The sequence below is a fragment of the Melitaea cinxia genome, chromosome Z, assembly GCF_905220565.1.
Source record: "Melitaea cinxia chromosome Z, ilMelCinx1.1, whole genome shotgun sequence".
NCBI lineage: Eukaryota > Metazoa > Arthropoda > Insecta > Lepidoptera > Nymphalidae > Melitaea > Melitaea cinxia.
In genome coordinates this window covers 7158370-7181796 of record NC_059424.1, presented here as the reverse complement: position 1 = coordinate 7181796, position 23427 = coordinate 7158370, and the positions used below count along the sequence as shown (strand labels likewise).

At 30.7% G+C, this 23427-nt stretch overlaps 1 protein-coding gene across 1 annotated transcript; it reads left to right on the top strand.

The window, feature by feature from the left end:
- On the top strand, window positions 1-23394 carry LOC123668544 (paramyosin-like). The gene is made up of 22 exons (XM_045602276.1): window positions 1-6; window positions 1380-1580; window positions 1843-2052; window positions 2148-2160; window positions 2283-2404; window positions 2589-2787; window positions 5325-5422; window positions 5516-5601; window positions 7337-7481; window positions 7999-8058; window positions 8481-8561; window positions 14382-14510; window positions 17336-17371; window positions 18162-18212; window positions 18339-18419; window positions 18492-18773; window positions 19284-19394; window positions 20620-20772; window positions 21900-22048; window positions 22284-22445; window positions 22836-22923; window positions 23170-23394. The coding sequence occupies exons 1-22, from the start codon at window positions 1-3 to the stop codon at window positions 23353-23355; spliced, it is 2649 nt and encodes an 882-aa protein (XP_045458232.1). The 3' UTR covers window positions 23356-23394.
- The last annotated feature ends 33 nt before the right edge of the window (window positions 23395-23427 follow it).

Sequence of the window (23427 nt, the reverse complement as noted above, 5' to 3'; positions counted from 1 at the left end):
ATGAAGGTAAGCATCATCACGAAGGTAACAATATCATATAGGTATGTTAGAGATGAGTTGTAGCTGTAATTGTCAGTACAATTATCATCTGTTTTATTTGTTTGTTTAATATTTTGTTAATACATGTGCTATTGTAATACTGCAGTATAACGATTGTGGATATTTCATTGCTGAGTTTTTTTTATATTGAAAATTTTTCAGCAGATAACATAAATTGTAGGGTGGCTAATACGTTACTATTTATTTTTATATCTAATTTTAACTTGTGATATACATATTAATGGGAATTTTGCTAGATAAAATCCTAGACCATTCCTTAATTACCCGTACGATAGCTGCATCAATAAATTACAGTGTCGAGGTATCTTTACTCACAATATTAGACTGCATTGAGGTTCATTACTTATATTACTTAGTTACTCATTGAGTGCTAGTTAATGCAAATAAGTTATATAATTTATAACAACGCGGTATGTATTATTTACCATATCTATTGTATAGGATAACTCCAACTTAAACAAGCCCTTCCGACCCTCATTTCACGTTTTTAATTAATTTTTTGACAAGTATAAAGATAAATTAAATATATTTATTTTTGATTTAAACAATTTAATTTTCCATTTCCTATTCTAAGGAAGAAGCAAGAAAGATTTTAATTTTTTACTTACATTTTACTCTATTTGAGTGCGATTTGTGAAACATCTTTTAAATAAGAATTTTATAAATGTAATCGCGATGTTCTGCCATTCTTTGTAGTAATACAATATTCAAATGAAAAACACATTATCGCCATATAATAATAATCAGACGTGAGGTGTATAGTATAGTGTTATTGTCTTTTCAATCCCTTGTGTGAGATATTTTAGTTCGCTGAAAGTGAAGCTTTGTCTTTATGAGAATATAACATAAAGAGCTTTTCTGTAACCCTTCAGTTTGTTTGATAATAGATGTCAACTGCTGTAGAGTAGAATGAAACATAATATTTTGAAACTATAAGAGTGTTCATATTTTCTAAGAGAGCACAATGACAAAAAATCCCTATCTATTTGTAATAAGATATTTTATTGTGACGTGACTGTCTAGCAGATTAACCACACCATTATTAAAATTAGTGAATGAAATTGGAACCATTTGATATTGACGCTATGACTTTATTCTAGATTTATTTTCTAATTAGGAATCGAGTTGGACACGAAATCATGACACTAGAAAATATAATTAAACTGTATTTAGTTATTTATTTTCATACGTTATTTAAATTTTATGTGTACTAACAATTTGTAAGCTACTATTTTATAAACGATGAACTTATGTAATAGTTTGCGCTGGTAATTATGATATTACGTTTACTTCTATATACAGTTAGCTAAAAATTTCAGCCCGTGAAAACTTCACCTAAAACAACCAATTTACGAAAACTTCCAAAGAGCTGCACTTCAATTGACCGAAACGATATCAGTCCAAAATTGAATGTGCTGCCCAAGTTATGGAGTGCTCTTAAAAAAGTAGACTATCAAATCAGAGTTGAAAGTTTCTCTAAATCACCTCGTGAGAGAGTTTCCGCCTCTGAATCAAATTTGGTAAGTTTAATTATTATAATGAGCGAAACGAGAAGTTCCGATCAAGAATATTATAAATACACAAATAAGTATTGCTGTCAAACTTAACACCATTACGTTTCATCTTTATCTATCTAAAACACCTTGACGTGGTAATGACACATAGAAAATCTTCTTTATCAAGTCGTTTCTAAGTTTTTATGTCTTTTGATTTGCGTTATTTTTTATATGTTTATTGAAACTAGCTAAATTCACTCAAGCAAATAAACTGGTTACTTTTTAGCCTTCGAAAGATGTTGTAGACACAGTTTACGATTTAGAGAACGATATATCTGCACAGGGTGACGAGAAAACGTCTTCAGATATGCAATATTCTTCTAAATCTAATCAAAAATGCGCTAAAGTTTTAGCAAATTCTAAAGGTCATTGTAATAATTTACAAACGATCTCAAAAGATGATAAAAATAACAAATGCTGTAACAAAGCTTCTAAGGTACGTACAAAAAACTTAGAAAAGGTTAAATAACGTTAATAATAATGTTAATACTTTATATATTGATGGACAACATAGCTTTGTTTTTTTTTCAGAAATCACTGGAAGGTCTGTATTGGTCTGTTATGTATTTGTCTTGTACCGATTTAAGCACTTTAAATAGAATACTTTGAATATAATATTTTTACCATGTAATGAACACAATTTTTTTTTTGTAATATTATCTTCAGCTTTACAGTCACCGAGTGATTTAGACACAATTACAAAGCAGATACGCGATATTCATACTGAAACACGTAAAAGTACTAGAATTATTAGAGACTCAAGAGTAAGACTCACCGAGATACGAAAGGTAAACAATACGTACTCATGTTATCATCTGTCTATATATTAATACGTAAAGCAAAAAGTTTTTTTTTTATGAAATCTGCGCTGACGGAGGAGTATTAAATTCTGCACACTTATAGTTTATATATCACTATTAAGAAATAAATATATAAACGCTTTTTTTTAAAAAAAAAACGTAAATTTTTCAGAAAACAAATCTAACTGAAGCCGATATAAAGGAACTCGGGGAAAGAAATGAATTGCTTCTTCGGGAAATGGAACGCTTCGACCGCCTCACTAAAACTATACAAAAACTTCTCGGAGAAGAAGTATCGCAAATGAGAAAGTCCAAGAATGAACAAAACGAACACTCTAAAGCTAACGCTTACATCCCAAGTGATATCTACGGTTAACAAAGTCTTGCAGTTTCTAGTCCACGCAGATTATAGAAAAACAATACTTATAAAAAATATTAAAAACTTCTATATCTTCGATAACTAAAAAAAATCCCATCAGGTGATATTCGAGGTGGCTACAATACATGAGATATTTTACTTTTTAGCAGCAATCCAATCTGGTTTGCCGCCGACTTTTAATATTTAGGGTGATAGTTGTCTGTTACTCCGAATTTATTGTTCTTACGAACTTAATTGATAATGGTACTGAAAATGCCTTAGGGGCCATCCGTTAATTACGTGAGCTATTTTTCGATCAGTTTAGACCCCCCTCCCCTTACGTGGGATTGACGCTGAATATAATAGAGATTGACGAAAAATAATAAACTGTTCAGGTATACTATAGTTAATTTATTTTAAATTAAATAAAATTCAAAACAAAAACTAAATTATTTTAATAGCCATGAGATTTATTTTAGCGGGCAATTTGAACACTCAAACTATATATATTTTTGATATCTGTACCATTTTATATTTTTTGAAGTTGATGTGAGATTTTCGACTATCCCTCCCTCGGTTTAAATGAGATTTGGTGAGATTTCACTGTACCCCTTCTCACCCATTCTGAGCTCTCGTAATTAATGGATGTCCCCTTATATCATTTTAAAAGAACTGATAGTCTTCAAACAGCTGGATCGATTCTATCTTTTCGAGACCTTTGATGCCACAGAAACACAGAGAGACATTGGCTTCGAATTTATAAAACTTCTCTGTTTGCGTTGGCGGCTTAACCCCTAATAGGTCGAAAGTCACAAGATTTAAAAATAAATGGTCACATTTATTTTTAAATCTTGTAAATCTTGTATCTTTTTAAATCTTGTATCTAGTAGCTAAAATTCTTTGAATTTCTTTTGTGGAACAGTGTAACTAAAATAGAAATATTATACATTCGTGTATCAGATAAATCATCCCTTTTGTGCTCAGTTTTCCATATTCTTAACGTATTCAGCTTACACATTTTCCACTATCTATCTATCCTTAAGAGAAAATACGAGGTAGATGTTGAAGTTCGCTGGAAAATACGTATTTTATTTCTCTCAAAGATACTTCAGTTACGTATCATCAAATTACAATTCTGGTAATATGCTGTACCGAACAGTTCATGTATTAAACGAGAAACTTATTCGATTGAGTTGTACAAACATATATCAACTATAAAAGTAATCCTTATTACTTTCAATATGCCTTCTCATTTTTTATTACCTACTAGCTGTGCCCACGACGTTGTCCGCGTAGTATTTGACAAAAAAATTTACTGTTCAGTTCGCAGAGTTATAAAATAAATAAATTTCTAAAATACAAGCAGCCCACGTTACTCCTTACTACATCAGCTATCTGCTAGTGAAAATCCCGTCAAAATTGTTTCGGCCATTACAAAGATTAGCCTAAACAAACAGACAGACAGACAGACAGACAAAAATTGTAAATAAATGTTATTTTGGTATACGTATCGTGTATACATCCGTATGCATTTAGTAAATAACGATTATTTTAATATCACAAGCAGACACTCCAATTTCATTTATTTGTATAGATGCGTCATACAATATATGCTATTTTTATTTGTATTAGTTATCTTAATAGTGTAAACATATAATTAGTGATACTTTGTTAAGCTTGAACTTAGTTTTATTTTTCATATCTTTATTTATTTTTATACGAAATGGTCGGCAAACAAGCGTGTGCCGTAGCACACCGATGGTAAGCGACTACCGTAGCGTTATTTTAAACATTATTCCAAAAATAATATTGTTTTTATTATTATTATTATTATTATTATTATTATTATATGAAAAACTACTGAAATAATTGCGATTGAAAAAAAGAGAAAATGTGAACATTCCAAAAAATTTTTTTTTGTATGGCAGTTAACAGATAGCAAAGGCGTAGAAAGTTCCAACTAACTTTCGTGATTTCATTATATTAAAAATCACGTCAACCATTATTGCCCCAACCTTTTGTAATTCAACGTACTTCCCAATATAAAAGTCAATTTCATATATGTTACTTGGGTAGCTATCAGAGAGTATTTCCTCAGTAGCTGGACGATTTCGACAGTTCCAACCACTGGCCAGCCAACTATTTAGGTTGGCGGTCTGTGCGAGCGCGAAGCAATTTTGTGCTCCTTTGATACCCTCATCAACCTGGTAGGAGTATGAAAGGACTTGACATTATTATGTTTATTGAATATAATTCTCCAAAGGTATTTCTAATCGTTATTCATCGTAGTTTTTATTATTATACAGACGTATCCGCTCTTAGTGTGAAAGTTATCGATTATTGTATTAGAATAGTAACTTTAACGTAAATTTAAGAACTTGATGTATTATTTTTAAATGACTCATTTTGCTGTAATCATCTCTTAATTTCACAAATAAGCATCAAACGAACAAAACACTCTAGAAAAAAACCGAATGAACACACTTTTGAACAAAAATAATAATAAAATAAGTAATTATTATAACTATTAATTAAAAATAAATGTTATAGATTCGCCGATATATCAAGAAATGAAAATGGACCACCCAACCATAGTTTTAGGTGTCCGTAAAGACAAGGCACCCGATCTACCCACTAGAAGTAAATCTGTATGTTTACATTGCAGTAAAAAATAATATTTAATTTATGTAAATAGGTCTACATAACATTATAAATTTGAATTTACCTTGTGTTTTTTTAAGGAAATTGATTTAACGCGGAAATTGTGTGAAAGTTACGACATGCAGGAGAAGCTGGTCGCGGATAATACGGATTTAGAAGTAAAGAGGTTCGGTCTTAAATTTAAATTGTTACTGCTGCCCATGTCAAACTCATAAGAGATTTAAATTATAATTTTTGTCAAAGACGTATGTTTATCACAAAAATACGACCATTAATTTAAGTTTTAAATTCAGCTTATGATAAAATTTATCCCTTATGTATATAAAATCAGAAATAGGAGCAGCAGATGCAAAAAATTTTAGCTAGATTCAATACATGCAACTATGTAATTGTATTACTTTTTGTATTTTCCGATAAATTTAATTTCGACTTTATAATTAACGACCAGCACCGGCTTCGTACGTTTGCAAAAACTATCAGTGTTCCTCTACTATACTATGCATGTACGATTTTATTTTTGTGTTACCCACATATTAGGAATTCTAAACATTTTTTGAATATCATATCAAAAATTGACTGCTCCAGCGGGATATACTATGCATGTATTATACATATAACTTTCTCTGGAATCAGTCTATTTACTAAAGAAAACCGTATTAAATTCCGTTGCGTAGTTTTAAAGGTCCAAGCATACAGACAGCGGGAAGCTACTTCGTTTTATTTTATGTAAAGATAATAATAGGTCGGGATAAAAGTCTTTACGTATTTTATTGTAACAAGTTTCAATAAAATCTTTTTGGTTGTATTTTTTCTAACTGGATGATTTTGATACCATGAAAAGGTGAATTTAAAAATGAAATGAATAAAAAAATTGACATTCATTTATTTGAAGAAAATAGTTTTAATTTAAAAAAGGGAAAAATGCGACTCAGCCGCGAAAAAAATTCGTGATGTTTATATGGACCTAATGCAGGTCTTTGTTTTAAGCGTTTTCAGTTAGGATTTTTTGACGTTAAGGATGTATTTCTCTCTGGTCACCCGGTTACGGATAAACGTGATGACATTTTTGAATAAGTGGTGCTAGATCGACATTTGGGTAGTTACGATTTAGAAAGCACGATATATGGGTGAACATGAATTCACTGAAAGAAACCTAATGAACTGTATACTTATTTGCGATTTCGCGATAGTGTATTGCGAAATATGCAAATTATTATATATCAAGCTGTCCAATATTCTTCATATATATATATATATATATATATATATATATATATATATATATATATATATGGCACTGGCGTTAAGTCAGCTCAATTAGTATCACTTTGCGTCAGTACCCCTTGCGACAGTACCCCTGAGATACTAACGTGATACATCTCTGATAAATAGATATAAGTTATTTATTAATGTGTTAGCGCTCGCAGCTTTTTCCTTTCTTTTTTTTTTTGCATTGTCTTTGTAGGTCGTATATATTTGTGTTGTTTATAGCGACCGATATGTTCCTTATTGTTTACACGATTATGTTGTAATTTATAACTTAAGTCCCAGGCGAGCTTCATTTCACAATAAATATTCTTAAGCCGTATCGCCAAAAAAGATTGAATAAATCCTAAAGTGGTAATTGCTTAACGAAAAAATGTTGCAATGTTCCAAAAACGATAAATTAGTAAGTTTACAGTCAACTTGATTTAATCCTTACTAGATTATTAATGTGACGTTATCAAAGTATGACTCAAAAATGGAATATTAAAATTATTTGTCATGTCAACGAGACTTTGTTGCGGTTGTTTTAAAGCTGTCACACCTACTGTCTACTATGAAATTAAACATGAAAACCTGATAAATTACAATTTAAAAATGTTTTACCTCACGTAAGTTTTATTTATTTATAATTTTAGGTATATACTTTATAAGGAATTAATGACGAAGGATCAAAATTTGGAAATTTGTCGATCTCAAATCAAAAGACTTCAAGGTGAATTGAAATTGATGAGTAATGAGAATGCTTTGCTACATGAGAAATTAAATAAAAACCACCCTGAGGTATACACGAGGAGTGCCTGTTACAAAATGTATTATAATTTCACGATTTTGTAGAGATTCTGTTTTAAAAAAGCTAGACACTGTCTTATTTTGTTCTAGATTGGCTTTTTCTTACCTATTTCTTTTACAATTTTTTATCGCCTTTTATTGCAAACGTAACACAATAATATAATGAAACAGCGTTTTTGGATTTTATCGCGATTTATTAGGTTTTTAGATGCCCTATGTTCAGATACTGTACAGCAATCATGGTCATGGTAACCTAATGAACCGAGATAGAATCCGAATTATAATGAGTGAAATTCGCGTAACCATTAAAAAACAATATGTAACACAACATTTGTATTTTTCTCATTCTACATCAGTCTAAATATATTCGAATTGTATTGATACAAAAATTTACTTATAACTCACTTATTATAAATGAAAAATGCTACAAAATAACACGGGTAGTAAATATTTAGTAGGTTTTAAATTTAGTACTTACAATAAACTACAAAAATTGTGAAACTCACAGGGCGATGCGACTGCGATGAACCAATCTTTATATGACCAAGAAGAAGAGAATTATAATCAGGTAATAAGTAAATATAAATATATATATACCTACGTAGCACATAATTAATTAAAGTTCCAAGTTATTGCAAGAAGTTAATTATTTAGGAACGAACTGTCGAAGACATAGTAATTGTGTCTAAGCGTTTAAGGCTTTGAATTAAAAATTAAGTTACTTTTATTCGATTAGTATCTAATTACAATATGACATTTTAAAAATAAACCCCTGTTTCAGATATTAACTTAAAATAGCTATGATATATTTTATATGAACGATACATGATTCATTTTTATTTAATTTATGAATACTTGGAAAAATCTTTGTTTTTATTTAAAGAAAAGACTGGTAGACTCCGTGACGTTATTTCTTGTTGTATAATTTCTTGTTATATAATATTCTTGTAAGTATAGTAAAAAAATTTTTAATGGAACTTCTCTTAATAGGAAAACGGAAAAATCCCAGTGAAAGACGTCGAGGGCTTACTGTCAAAACTTAAAAACTATCAAAATTCAACGTTAGAACTAGTAAGTATTGGTCTTTGTTTTATTGATTTAAGGACTATATAAATTAAAAAAAAATAGCAAACGAAAAAACTTTTAGACTTAATAAACTACATATATTACGTCAGTCGTGGGCGTGTTTATCATATATACCAAATATGGGGCTTTGTTTCGCTATTATGAAAAAAAAAAAGGTTTTTTACTTATAATTTATTGTAATATAAAGTATCTTTACCTTATTCATTTGGATGTAAAGAATAAACTCTACAGAATAAACATATTTTATGAATCCCATGATTTATTTATTTATTTATTTATTTATACTTCTGCACACCAACACAAAAGCAAAACAAGTTCAATGAGGCAAAAAAAATAAATAATAAATTTGCATTAGTTGCAACAGGCGGCCTTATCGCTATAAGAAAAAATTTAAAGAATTTAAGTTATTAATTGAAGAAGAACTTTAGACATTTTATGTACATTACGAGCTGTGCCCGCGACTTCGTCCGCGTGGAATTTTACAAAAAAGTTATTGTTTAGTTCGCAGAGATATAAAATAAATAAATTTCTAAAATAAAAGTAGCTTAAGTTACTTCTTATTACATCAACTATCTGCCAGTGAAAGTGCCGTTAAAATTGGTCGAGCCGTTTCAGTGATTAGCCGGAACAAACAAACAGACAGACAGACTGACAGACAGACAGACAAAAATTGTTAAAAAATGTTATTTTGGTATATGTACCGTGTATACATCGATATGCATTTAGTAAAAAGCGGTTATTTTAACATTAGAAACAGACAATCCAAACTTATTTATTTGTATAGATTATATGTTACATAATAATACACACGTGAGAACTACACTTTTTTGACTGGTTCGTTTTCTACTGTTATTATATAGCCTATTTTACTTAAAGAAAACGCATTTATTTTACTGGTGAAATAATTTTTATAATCGGTAGTTTGAAGTTGATCTGTTACAAGGAAACAAAAAATCAAATATTCTCCTCTTTTTAATACTTGTATAGGTAGTCGTTATATACATATATTAAAACAAAATGTTTAGTGAGTGTTTTTCATTCATTAACAGAAACATATTTTAATGCACCTCACATTTTGAATAATGATTGGCTTGTGGCACACTCCTGTAGTTAATGAGCTTGGTTCAAAATGCTAACTAAATACATATTATTACATTCATATAAAAACCCTTAACAGAAACTTAAGCTTAACATATTGTACTATTTCATTTCAATAATAATATGATATTCTTCTATTAAAAAATATTAAACAAACAAGATTGCATTTGGCTAAAATGAAGATAAGGTAAGTTAAAGAACTTGTTTAACTTCTATTAGTAATGGTCAGTAATTCAGCACCTTTGTTAGATGTTTTATCTTTGTGATTACAATAAATGTCTGTTGACACTACAATTTCGCGCAAATCTGTTACTAGAGCATGCTGCGAGGTCAGTGTAATAAGTACAAGCTACTAAAAGCCAATACTATAGATCTTTTCTGAGACTATATATCCGGATTTATGAAATAAAAAGCCCTAGAAATCGTTAATGTTTACCATTTAATAAATTTAAACCTCTAATCTCTTTAACCAAATATAAGTTGTTATACATAAGTACACGTAAAAATCGTTTGATTTATTTAAATCAACGTGTAAAATGAAAAAGTATCTGCGTATGTTTTTGTCATTGCCCTGTAATCTTTTACTATGTTTTCTATTTGGTTATGGAAGTGTGAATTACTTGAGAATTGTCGGAAATCGGGAATATAATATGTCTTTTTATGTTGTCCATTAGTTATCTTTTCGGGTAGAGAGTATTTTATCATTAAACAGTATTTTATTTGTAATTTTATTACTAAAATAAAATGTATAAGTATATAAAATTCTAAAGTAAGCAAATGTCTCATTAATCAATAAATAATAATTAAGCAGCGAATATTAATTGTGGTTGCGAACAATCATTGTTGCCCTTTGTGTAATGGAATTTGAATCAGGCGGGAGTAATTATAATTTTAAGTCAATAACGTGTTATGATTAAATTTAAAGTATTTGTTTTATACATATAATAAAACCACATACCGAAAGTGGAATTGATTAACAACACACATTTTACACATTATTTGAATAACATCTTGTTTATGTTAACATAAAATTTTTATATGTATATAACTCTTAATTTACAAACATTCATTCGTAGCTAAAAAACAAAATAGTGGCATTACACTTTATACAAATTTCTAATGGTACCGAGTGAGTAAATATACGTCTGAGTTACTAATAGTGAAATAACTGATAGTAGGAAATACGAACTAGATACGAACGTCATCCGTCTGCTTAGTGGTTAAAAATTATTTTATTTTAGTATATTTAAAAAAAAAAATCGCGAAAGGCTTGACTAAAAGTTCCTGGCTATATAATAATTCAAAATTGAAAATTTTATTTTTAGTTATTTGCACATATGAAAAATAATTTAATATACATTTAATACGTACCGATAATATGAAGCCTGAAAAAAAACGCAAACAAAAACGGGTTGCTTATTGCTTTCCTGGTAAGAACTACTGGGTAGCAGATAGAAGAGGTATCTCTAAGAGTGAAAATGTTCGGAATGTAGGTGATTTACTTCACTCTTATTGTATTGTACTTCTATGAAATTATATTTCATAAGTCGGTATTCCTTCTCCTTCAAAGTAAATTTTAATAGAATTAGGTTTTGTATAAATGCGTTGGATAGTAAGAAATGGAATTAATTCAGAATTTTGCGTAACCCTTTTTAGCCTTATGTAAAAATGCCTTGCGACTACAAATCTTATTTATATATATTTAATTTTTTCTGTTATGAGAAAACGTTAATTAGTTTCAGCTCAATTTGTAAGTTAATTTTGATTGAATAAAGGTACTAAATACTACCTTCCTTTTAATTCTACGATATCGGGTACCACTAAGTGTGGGGATGTTTGTTAGTTACACATCCTCAGATGTGTGTCAGTAATAATAATAATAAAAAGTCTTTATTGTACACCAAGAATGAGCAAAATTACAAAAATAAAAACAGGAGATAAGTACAAAAGACGGCCTTATCGCTAATGAGCGATCTCTTCCAGGCAACCTTTGGGTAGAGGAAATGGTATATATGTAGATGGTCTAGGTGTACAGTTTTATCTAAACACATACAATATATTTAGACACATAAATAATGTAAAAAAATAAAAATAAAGTAAATGTACGTATATGCCATACATAAAAGGAAAGTTTTAATAGACAATACATAAACGTATATATAGTTAATGAATTATTGTGATTGGATTCAAAGTGAAGACAGAAGATAACATGTGACTAGATAGAAGGATTATATTGAAGGAAATGGCGCTTTACAGACTTCTTGAAAATTGGAAGGGATTCAGCATGTCTGATGGGTAAAGGTAGGGAGTTCCATAGCCGAGCAGCTTGGATAATAAATAATTTACTACAGAAAGTAGTGGCTAGTATAGGCTTCGCTTATGGGACTCGTTGAGATACTTAAAACGTTCTTATAGGTAAAAAAGAGTAGCAAGATTAAATAGTTTGCAATATAACAAAATGAGTATAGTAAGCAGCATTCCTGCGAAGGTAAATTGGGAGTCACTTGAGTTTTTTTTATGAAAATCAGAGATTGGGTCATATTTGCGTAGGCCAAATATGAAATGGATACATACATTCTGAATGAGCTTAAGCTTATAAAGTTGATTCTCAGTAATGTCAAGATATAATCATGTTACGACTAATGCTGTCCAAACCGAATTAAAATTAATTGCGAGAATGCTACTCTTGACATCACATTTGGAAAACTGGCTAAACAAGAAAGTAGGAATATCAGGAATTATCGTCGTAGAAAGCAGATTTTTCGTACGTAACTTATGCGTCATCAATGACAATAGCAGAAGACAAGTGGAGGTTCAAGAATTGAGATCTAAATGTTGAGAACTAATTTGTCAGGATCTACTAACTCCAAGTGATCTTTGAAAATTCCAGACTTTACCGAAATCTTTCAATGAGACGGATTTATTATTTTTATTAATTGATTATTATAGCGCCGTTTTACATCTCTGCACAGCCTATTGGAGCGATTTCGAGCCTATACCTATTTTTGGCTATTGATCTCACTGGGATCCATCCTGAACTTTGCTCATGTGTTGTTAGGATGTTTTATTTTCACAAGACGAATAGGTGCATGAACATCATATAGCTGGGTCAATTATGCGTTAAAAACTATAGCTTACTCAATCAACTGTACTCGCATTATAAGCCCCAGACCAGTCAATTTTTGTTGCGTCCCCCCGTATTCGTTCCAGATTTATTCCACCAAAACTTCGCTGCAGAATAATTGTTGATTTTATTTCAGGAGGCTTAAGTTTATAAGATAAAAATAAGAGGTCATGATAGAAGAAAGTTTTAGCAGACCATTGACATACTAACATGAGCAATTGAGGAAACGATAATTAAATCTAAAAGTGAAGGAGTGCAGTTCGGAACAATGTGAGTAGCAGACAAGGGTAAAATATGTAAATTAGCTGCGTTAACAATAGTATTAAGACTGGTGGACAGGTGGTTTTTTTAAGCAAGCAGGTGTTAAAATCGCCCATGATCACAGTGTGATTATATAAATAAGTAATGTTTAAAAAGTAGTAAAATAGTCAGCAGTGAGACATGGACTATAGAAAACACCGAGAAGTAGTTCGGCAAGTGAAAAAATTACTTCGATGACATGATATTCGGCACCACCACTGGTCTCATGTTGCGAAGTGTCAATAATATTATACAGAATTTGAGAAAGACGATAAATAGCAATCCCTCAACTTGACCGACCAACGCGATCACTGCGTATCAGGCGAAATCCCGGTAAAGATATAGAAGTGGAAGGTAAACAAGGCATAAGCCAAGATTCGCAAACTAATATAGCATGGATATGGCTAACACTACTAAAGGTAGGCAAGAAATCAGGATAATGTGCAGGAATACTATGTGCGTTAATGTGAACTCCATTGAAATTCTTTAAGCAACTAGAGAAATGAGAATTCAGACTCTCGTTTAAATAAGGAATATTTTGAAAACTATGTCACTACAATTTTCATCTATACATTATGATAAGGATATAAATTCATTATATTCACTTGAAAATGACACTGACTTGAAATAATTATTAAAGTACGTTTATAATATGTATGACTAAAAATTACAAAAAGAAAAGAAATATTTATAAAATATATAATAAGCAAAACAAACAAAACAAAATATACTAAATTATGAATACGAAAAATAAAATACAAATAAAAAAGAAACTAATAAAAAAGAAGTTACTAAAAACCATTTAATTCACCCGCCAGCTGCAAGGATAGGACATTTAATCGAATATATAAAATTCTTGTGTCGCGGTGTTTGTAGTTAAACTCCTCCGAAACGGCTTGACCGATTCTCATGAAATTTTGTGTGCATATTAGGTAGTTCTGAGAATCGAACAACATCTATATTTTTCATACCCCGAAGTTATAAGGGGGGGTTATTAAGGGGGTTAATAACATATATGGCCAAACAAGTCAAGTGAATACGCATTATTAAAGATTACTCCAAAAGTTGTAATCACATCTCGATGAAATTTAAATGTGAGCACATGATAAACATCTGCTTTCGATTAAATTAAAAATCATTAAAATCGGTTCATAAAAGACGGAGTTATCCTCGAACATACATAAATATATATATACGGTCGAATTGGGTAACCTCCTTCTTTTTTTGAAATCGGTTAAAAAATATAGAATTGAAGTCTAGTTAGAAAGAATTATAAATTTCAGGAACATCAGCTTGGTGGTTTGGAAATCGAAGTTCGCAATATTCGCGTTGAAATGGCGGACGTAAAGGCGGCGGCGGCGAGTGCATGCCGGGGCGGCGGCGGAGGAAAGAACACGTGCTTCGAACAACCGGTAATGATTAATTATTAAACTTCGTGAGACATTTTTTTTTTTGTAAATACATTGTTTTTATTTTAAATTTCCTTTTATACAATCCTTGTCCTGACAATGACAAACACACGAAAAAAGAATTATCTAACTTGGCTTTCTAAATTTGGGCAGTCGTTCGGAAGTAGGATTCATTTATATATTATATACTTTTTTTTGAGTATTGAAACCTTCCGTGGGACTTAAGGAACATACAAAAAAATAAATTAGCTGAATTCTCGAGTTATGCGCTTAGCAACATTAATTTTTATTTATATAAGATATGTAAATAATGTACATCTATAAAATACTGACTCACCGCTGTCACTTAACTGGTGGTCAATTAGAACGCTGTATTCGATTTGATTAGTTGAAGTAACACAGGCGTAATTCACTTTGATTCAATTGTTCAAGGAGCGAGGCTAAGACTAAGTGAAAACGACGACCCGCCCGCGAGCACCGTTGTTTAAGCATCTACATGCTCTACTATAAGATAGCAGTTGTCATTGCACGTTGCAACTTTGTATTAATAGCGCATTTCTACATTTACGAAACGTTTTCTAAATATAAAATTATACAAAAATAATAATTTATTTTTAAAGTTTTAATTTGTAAAATGACGATTCGAAAGGGCTCTTGGAGCCTATTTGAATAAAGCTATTTTTGATTTTGATTTTGATTTTAATGTTAGCGACAAGTACGTACACGAGTATCTGAAAAAACATATCAGTGAATTTTCAGATACTCATGTACGTACTTGTACTTTAGAATAGAACTTTGCACTCTGCGAATCTTACTTAACTCGATAAGAAAATGGTGTTTTCTTTATACGACTAGGGAGCAAACAAGCGTACGACCGTCTGAATGTAAGTGGTTACCCTAGCCTGTAGGCAGTCGGTGCTGGCGCAACACTAGAAGCATTCGAAGCGCGTTATCGACCCTACCCATGTAAACCTCTCCCAGGAGCTTTGGCCACAACTCACCGTTGGAAATTAGTACTGGTTGAGAGCAGTGTTATTTAACTGAGATCTTCTGTAAGGTTGGGGTACTTCTCCTGACGGGCTACTTCTAACCCCACTGCTCTGCCCTACTTTAATCAACAAATAATGTTCGCTAATTTTATGGTTTTCGAATTACTAAATGTATTTCATGATGTCAGAAGTACTTGATTATTGTTTTTCAATTGTGTCAAAGATAAGTTGATGTGTTATTTTGTGAATAGGTAAATAACTTTGAAGTAAAATTTCTTTACGCACGCTTATTTTGGGGAGTAAGCTGGTGAATGCGTGACGAGAGCGTTAAGAAAAGTGTGATCGAGTGAGTCGAACGGAAGTTGAGAGGTATATATAAGTTAGTGAAGATAGAAAGAGAGAGTAAAAGTTTCGTAAGTTTTACTTCAGTCGAGTGGTCTCGAAGCACACTCGTTTTTTTTTCAATTATTCGTTGTGAATTAATTAAATAATATAATATAAAATTGTATTGTTGTTTTTGTGTCAGCAAATTAAAACAGAATTTAAAATTTTTACATGAAAAATAAGAATCGAAATTATTATCGTAGTTATTTAACTGATAAATTAACTATCATTTGAAGTCTTTTTTGAATACTATTATAGTAAATAGAATCGAATAAATAAATAATATTTTGAATGCCAACTTTTTTGATGTACGGATGATAGAAAAATAATGCAAAAGGCACTTGACAAAATTTTTATTATTTTATTTTTAAAATATTGACTTAAAAATCGATCTTCAATTTTTTACAACAAACGTTTTTACTTTTCTACTTAAATTATCCGCACAATGATCTGCAAACTATGCTGGTTCCGTAAATTATAAAGCGAAAATTATAAAAGTAGTTAATGAGTCGTTCAATATTCGGTTTCAATTAAATGAATAATGCTTAGTGGTTGATTGAGAGCGGGGGGAAGACATTTCATTGGAAGCGTACATTTTTGCACTTTCTAAATTTTTGAAGTAAAAGTTTTTTACGCACACTTGACTTGGGGAGTGAGCTGATGATTGCGTGACGAGAGCGTTACGAAAAGTGTGACCGGACGTGGCGAAAGGAGCAAGAGAGAGAGAGAGGCGCGAACACACATTTTCTTTCCCTCTTTCTCTCATAGTCAGTTACGTTTCGTATATCTAAGACACAGTGCCGACCTTTTGCTAAAGAAGTTTTACTTAAGTCGTGTGGTCTAAAGCAAACTCGTATTTTTTATTGTATGTTCTATATACCTCATCAAATGGAAACGAACAAATAATTAGGTTTTAACAATCTGCTAATAACCTAATCTTTTGGTGAATAGACTATAGAAGATCAAAAATGGTGAAAAGAATCTTAAATGAATAGTAAAATTAAAACAAATTATACAATACGCATGACAATGCAACTTTGTCCTACGAATTAACTGCACATCTACAAATAAACGAAAACAAAAATTAAAATAAAAACAATCTTTAAATTAAACAAAAAGATATATTATTACGAAAAATCAATAAACCATACGAGATTTTTCATAACATTTGCACTACTTATATGAATGCTTTTTCTCAAAAGATAAAATAAGAAATAAAACTAATTATTCTATAGAAATATTCTCGATCATATTTGAGTTTCAATGTTATTATATTCTGTCTTATCACATCGCTTCTTATCATAAAACTTTTGAAACAAAATCAGCTTGGGTTCAACTTTTATGTGAGATAGTATCAGATTACGTGGACGTCTTAATTCGAAATGAAAATAATAAGAATTAATTATACTGACGATTGTTAATTACTTTATTACTAAAATGTATTTTAATTTACAGCCTGGAGGTCCTCCCGTACCCCCAATGACAAGAGCTGTAAGTTTTTAAATATTGTTACTTTATTTTATTGTATTCATGAAACTTATTATCATAATACACTAATTAATAAATGCTACAGCATTTATTAATTTGTACTTAATTTAAATTACAAGTATATCGTTAAGTAGTACAATGGTCGGCCTTAAGGCTAATTAGAAATTTCTTCCTGACAACCCAAATAAAAGAAGGAAAATTTTATGTCGAGTACGTCGAGTCGAATAAAATTAGTATTTATTTTTAATTTTAGATTAGAATATTATTAAATGGTATAATATAAAATTTATTCTGATATAAAGGCTTTTGGAGATATTTATTATATTTTCGTCTTTAAGTATCTTAAATCGAAATTCGGGATCTTCCTCAAAAGGCTTTTATCGTGTGCTTGTAAATTGATGACAAAGAATGAAATTACACGCGCAATGAATTCTATAAATGTAATTCGTTCCATTTATATTATGATTCGTTATTACGTCGAATTTAATTAAATGTTGCTTTTTATACTGGAGGAATATGAATAATATAAATAAAGGAATTTAAACAGTATTTAAAAAACTCAAGTGACACGAAATATATATATAGTATATATATATAATATATAATATATAATATTTCTTAATTGATTTCAGTTTAATCAGATCTTTTAAAACTATACCACTTGTAACAATGTAGAAATAAAATAATTAAACATCTAATCTAACAGATGCTTCTTATACTAAATAAAGTCACAACATTTTAATATGCTCGTAGCATTATCTTTTTATTATAATATTTTTATTATTACTTTTAGTGTGGCGTTTGTCCACCATGTCCGGCACCATGCAATCCAAATGCTCCTCCGGTAAGTATTTTATGAGATGTCTTTAATTCAAATAGATATTTAAATCTTTTGTAATGAACCTATCTAGCTATAAGCTTATATGTAAATTTTTACTATTTATATTATATAAGAACAACGTCCTTATAGACTCCAGCTGAAAGAGAAGTAGAGAGACTAAAGATACAGCTTCGACAAACTGAAGAGAGCTTGAAGACAAAAGTCACTGAGGTAGGTTATTCAATTTTGTAAAAAGGAATTCATTCATTTGGTTCAGTTAAAATATGAAATTTTTATTTTTAGTGTGCAATGCTAAGAACGGATTTGCTAAAGAAAAAAGAGGAGTTAGAAAAAGAGAGGTGTCAGCACAGAGAGGTTCAAAATAAGCTAAGAGAACTGGAAATGAAGTTTGAAGGTCTAACAACACATACAAATATGCTATTAGGTACAAAAGAACAAGCGTTCGAACAAGAAGTGAACGTGAGAGCTTTAAAACAATGCTACAGAGAAGCGAGAGACGAGATAGATGAATTGAGAACATTAATGAAGGAACAGAATAATCAGTTACAAGATTATAGAGTAAAGGTAGGTTAATAGATGTAACAAATATAAGGATTTCCTTGGATTTATGTTCTACTGTCTTTAAATAAAAAACGCCTTAATAATGATTTCTATTTGATTAATTTATTTACATTCACGACGTTCTATTGAAACGTCGGGTCTGCGTCTTTTTACGTAATATTATAAATACGTATTTCGATCATTCGAATAAAAATAGAGTGAAATACTTTAAATTATCGGTTTCAATGAATTCATATGTTAAGTTTCGACATTTTCAATGTAATGCTTTATCTAACTATCGTTGTTTATTGAGTAATGGGTGAGATACTAGTGAAACGACCTGCCTTTGATTTCAACTCTAAGAGATTAAAGATAGATAGAAGAGATATAAATGAAAAAAATTAGTTCGTATAGAAAACAAATCCTCTTGTGTTTAATATATAACAAGTTTAACTATATGTAAATTTCAAAGAGTAAAAGTATATTTCAAATGGTTGTAATATTCTTTTTGTTATTTTTAATTATTATTTTTAGTACCTTCAAGCTCAGCAGTTAGTCGAAGAACAAAGAAGGCAAATGGATATGATGGATATGGACAACACTAGGATTAGCGAACAGATAAACCTAGAGATTCAAAGAGTTAAGGTATTCATTTATCTAATGTAACATCAATATATTATTCGACTAGCTGCGGCCGCATCTTCGTCCTCGTAAAATTAAAAAAAATATTGTTCAGTTCGCAGGGTTACAAAATAAATAAAATTCTAAAATTAAAATAGCCTAAGTTACTCCTTATTATGTCAGCTATCTGCACGTGAAAGTCCCGTCAAAATTGTTCCAACCGTTTCAGTGATTAGCCGGAACAAACAGACAGACAGACGGACAGACAGAAAGGCAGACAGACAAAAATTGCAAAAAAAAATATTTTGGTATATATACCGTGTATACATCCAAATGCATTTAGTAAAAATTGGTAATATTAATATTACAAACAGACACTCCAATTTTATTTATTTGTATAGATAAATATAGAAACACCAGCTGTGATTTGCGGTTTCACTCACATAGTTTTTAATCTCCTGAAAATGTAAGGATAAAAACAGACTACCTTTAGGCGTCTATAAGCTACGGTAATCGCTTACCATCAGGTGAGACGTACGCTTGGTTGCCGACCTAGCCATAAAGCCTATGCGTTATTCTGGATTTTTTATACAACTAGGGCGACAAACAAGCATACGGTCCACCTGATTGTAAGCGATTACTCTAGCTTATAGACAGTTCCAACACCAGAAGCATCGCAAGCTCGTTGTCGACCCTAGACCCAATCCTCCAGAAAATCTGGTCACCTTACTAACCACAGGATCACTGCTTGAAAGGAGTATTGTTTAGCTATGATCTTCTGTAAGGTCGAGGTAATTCCCCAGTCGGGCTGCTCCAGGTTTTGAGTATTATATGTACGAGTATAACCTGCTGTTACCAACCAACCTTACCAAGTTTCATTACAATAAGTTTAGACGGTTTCACATACGAAAGTAACAAAGATCTACATATCCTATAACAAAATTTCGCATTTACACCAGTAGTAGTAGTTATTAATATATTTATAACTAGTCGTGCTCACTTCGTTGGGCGTTAATTATTATTTTTGTGATGCAAATATTATACAGTAAAGTTTTCATCTCGCTCGCATTTTTCCGACTTGACTTACTATTATTTTTCACTGAATTTCTTATTCAATCACAATAAAATATAGCCTAGGTCACTCCTGAATAGTGTTGCTTTCTGCTAGTGAAAGAATTTTTATGATCGGATCAGTATTTGCGAAGATTGTCCCCCTAAAAACCTAGTACAGATATAATCGTTTTTGTAGATAAAGTTTCAAGAAAAATTACAAGAACTGGCGCCTATCCCTGATCTTTTGAAAGCTACTCAAATGAAACTAAAAGATGCTCAGCAATCTCAAGCAATAGCTGAACACAAGGCAGAGCAATTAGCTAGAGAATTAAATTCGGCCCGTGAAAAGGTTTGCTATACGTGTTACCCCTTTTATTTTTGTTTCAATTACTGTGATTATTTATCCGATTACTAGTGATATATATATATATATTCCGTTTTTTGGAAGAGTTATTTGGGTAATTCATGTTTTTCCGCATTTATCACTCACTTTCACAACACATTAGCTTACGGACATTTGTAAAACTCCATTTACTATTTATTTCACTAAAAACAAATATCAATTTATCATTTTAAGCACATAAAAAATATTAAAATACTGATTTCGAGCGTACAGATAATTAATATTTTCGAATATGACATTTTAATATCTTATTTTATGACTCAAATAGGGATGTGGTCATAATATTTTTAGAGGTGAATGAGTATAAGAGAATTAACAGCATGAGCGATAAAATAGGCCGTGTATTTTACTTATACCTATTTAAAATTTTCACGAATCATATTTTCTTGATAACTTATTAAACAATGTTACCGTAAAGCGATTTGTTATTATGTTTTAGGTATTGTTTTTTTTTTTCTTTTTTTTTATGTTGAGCGTAAGAAATGTTGACAAAATATTATAAATGTCAACCTTTTATAGTAAAGTGTTTATTGTAAAGGTTTTATTTTATATTATGAATATTTCTGAATATCAATTTCACCCCGAACATTTTAACGCTATCCCATATAATTTTAAAGTATAGCACATAGCACTGACATAAAAGTTTATTATAGTTCACAGAAAATTTTGTGGGACTTTAGTATGAGACTTCGGATATTACCCAATGAGAGCTACGTGAGCAACAGAGTTATCAATCCTTTTGCTTAGATGTTATAGTGTGTGTTATATTTGTACATAAAATGAATTTTACTTTCGTCTATGGCTTATTAACATTGTTCATTCATTTGTTCTTTGTGTCACTTCACTAAGCTTACAATATTACTCTATTGTCTATGGTTGGAAGTACGCCATATTTGTTTACTAAATAAGACTCTTTCAAAAAAAAAATATATATATATATATATATATTTAAAACTGGTTTCAATATAGCCTACGTTGTTTTTAAGCAATACTTAATAATAATCAATATTTATGATGAGTTGTTTAAAGTGGTATTTAAAATAAAATATCTAAATTTTCCGTTACATTTGTAGGTTCATGTACTTTTGCACAATAGTTTAAAACCACCCGAAAAGCCTCCAGAACGCGGTACCGATGAAAAGCAAATGGCCCTACTGCAACAGAGAATATCTCAACTTACAGAAACAAATATGGCACTCAAGACTGAAATCGAACGATTAAAGTAAAATTTTATATTCCGTCCCAAATTAAATATATCGCAAAGTTATCCAATTTAGAAAGTCATTGTAGAGTATGTCATTAATAATAACTTATACTCACAAGTTATTTCTTTTAATTTTCATGGAAAGTTTTCTTTATGATATTTATCGTACAGCGTATAAATATTTGAAAAAAATATTCGTGTATTGGGAATATATTTTAAAATTATCTTTTAATTAAAACTTTTATTTTGTCAGAGCTAACGTTATACGTATGGAGGAATCGGTCCTCGCCAATGAGAAACGACTACAGGAGAAGATGCACGAGTGCGCTCAACTTGGTGGAGAATTAGACCGAGCGCGCGATGAGGCTGCTCGGGCGTTACAGAGAGCTAATGAACGTACTGAAACTGTGCGGAAGTAAGCAATTTTTAGGATAAAGTTATTTTAGGAATTATTTTTTAAATTTGATTTTTGAATATTAAGAATCACTTATCTCATTATACTTTGATTAATTTATCATAATATAATATTAAAATTATTAGTAATTAATCTATATGAATAAAAATTAAGCGCCGAAATGTACAAGTATGTACGAGTAACACTTTCCAACGACTGCGCCAAATTGGATAATTATTTTTTCCGTGTTCGTTGTTTATATAAAGTATGTATGTATATACAAATAAATTTTGAATCTATATATCGAAGTTGGCCGAGTCGGCTAGTTTGGGATAAATATAAATATTTGAGGATGTTTTACAAGTACGATGGTTGTAGCTTTAATTTGTTAATTTAGAAATTTTAACGTAGGTGTATGCAGACTACTGTAGGAGAGTTAGAAAGGCAATTAGCTAGCACACGAGCGCAAGTTAAAACATCCGAGAAGGAAAGAGAAGAGGTAAGTTCGTATTAGTCTGTCATCGTAATAGTTATTAATAAATAATTATGTATGTAATGCTGTGTGGTTACGGCATTAAAGAATATAGCCATCCCCTCTCTTCCCGTGGGTGTCGTAAGAGGCGATTAAGGGATAACACAATTCCACTACCACATTGGAACTTAAAAAGACGACCGATGGGGGGATAACCACTATAGTGGACTGCGATAGGCTGATGTGATGATAACATTTAATTTGTCTTGACAGCTACAATGTCGTATGCAGTGCCAGATAAAGAGGTTGAATGAAAATTTCGAGCAGGCGCAATTACGTATACTGGGGTTACAAACTCAGGTGCAGACTCTCAGGCGTACTGTCAGTAGCACGGGCGATGGCGAGGGCGACGTCGATCAGCAGGAATGTGCTTGCAAAACATTTTTTGATAATCCTTAACTAAAATTATATCTCATTAATATAGTAATTGTCGCATCATAGCTGTTTCTTATTTGTTTACGTTCTATAGTT

Coding starts and splice junctions, on each gene's coding strand:
- LOC123668544 (XM_045602276.1), top strand. Junction 7,482..7,998: donor TAAATAAAAACCACCCTGAG/GTATACACGAGG, acceptor TGAAACTCACAG/GGCGATGCGACTGCGATGAA. Junction 8,562..14,381: donor AAAATTCAACGTTAGAACTA/GTAAGTATTGGT, acceptor TATAAATTTCAG/GAACATCAGCTTGGTGGTTT.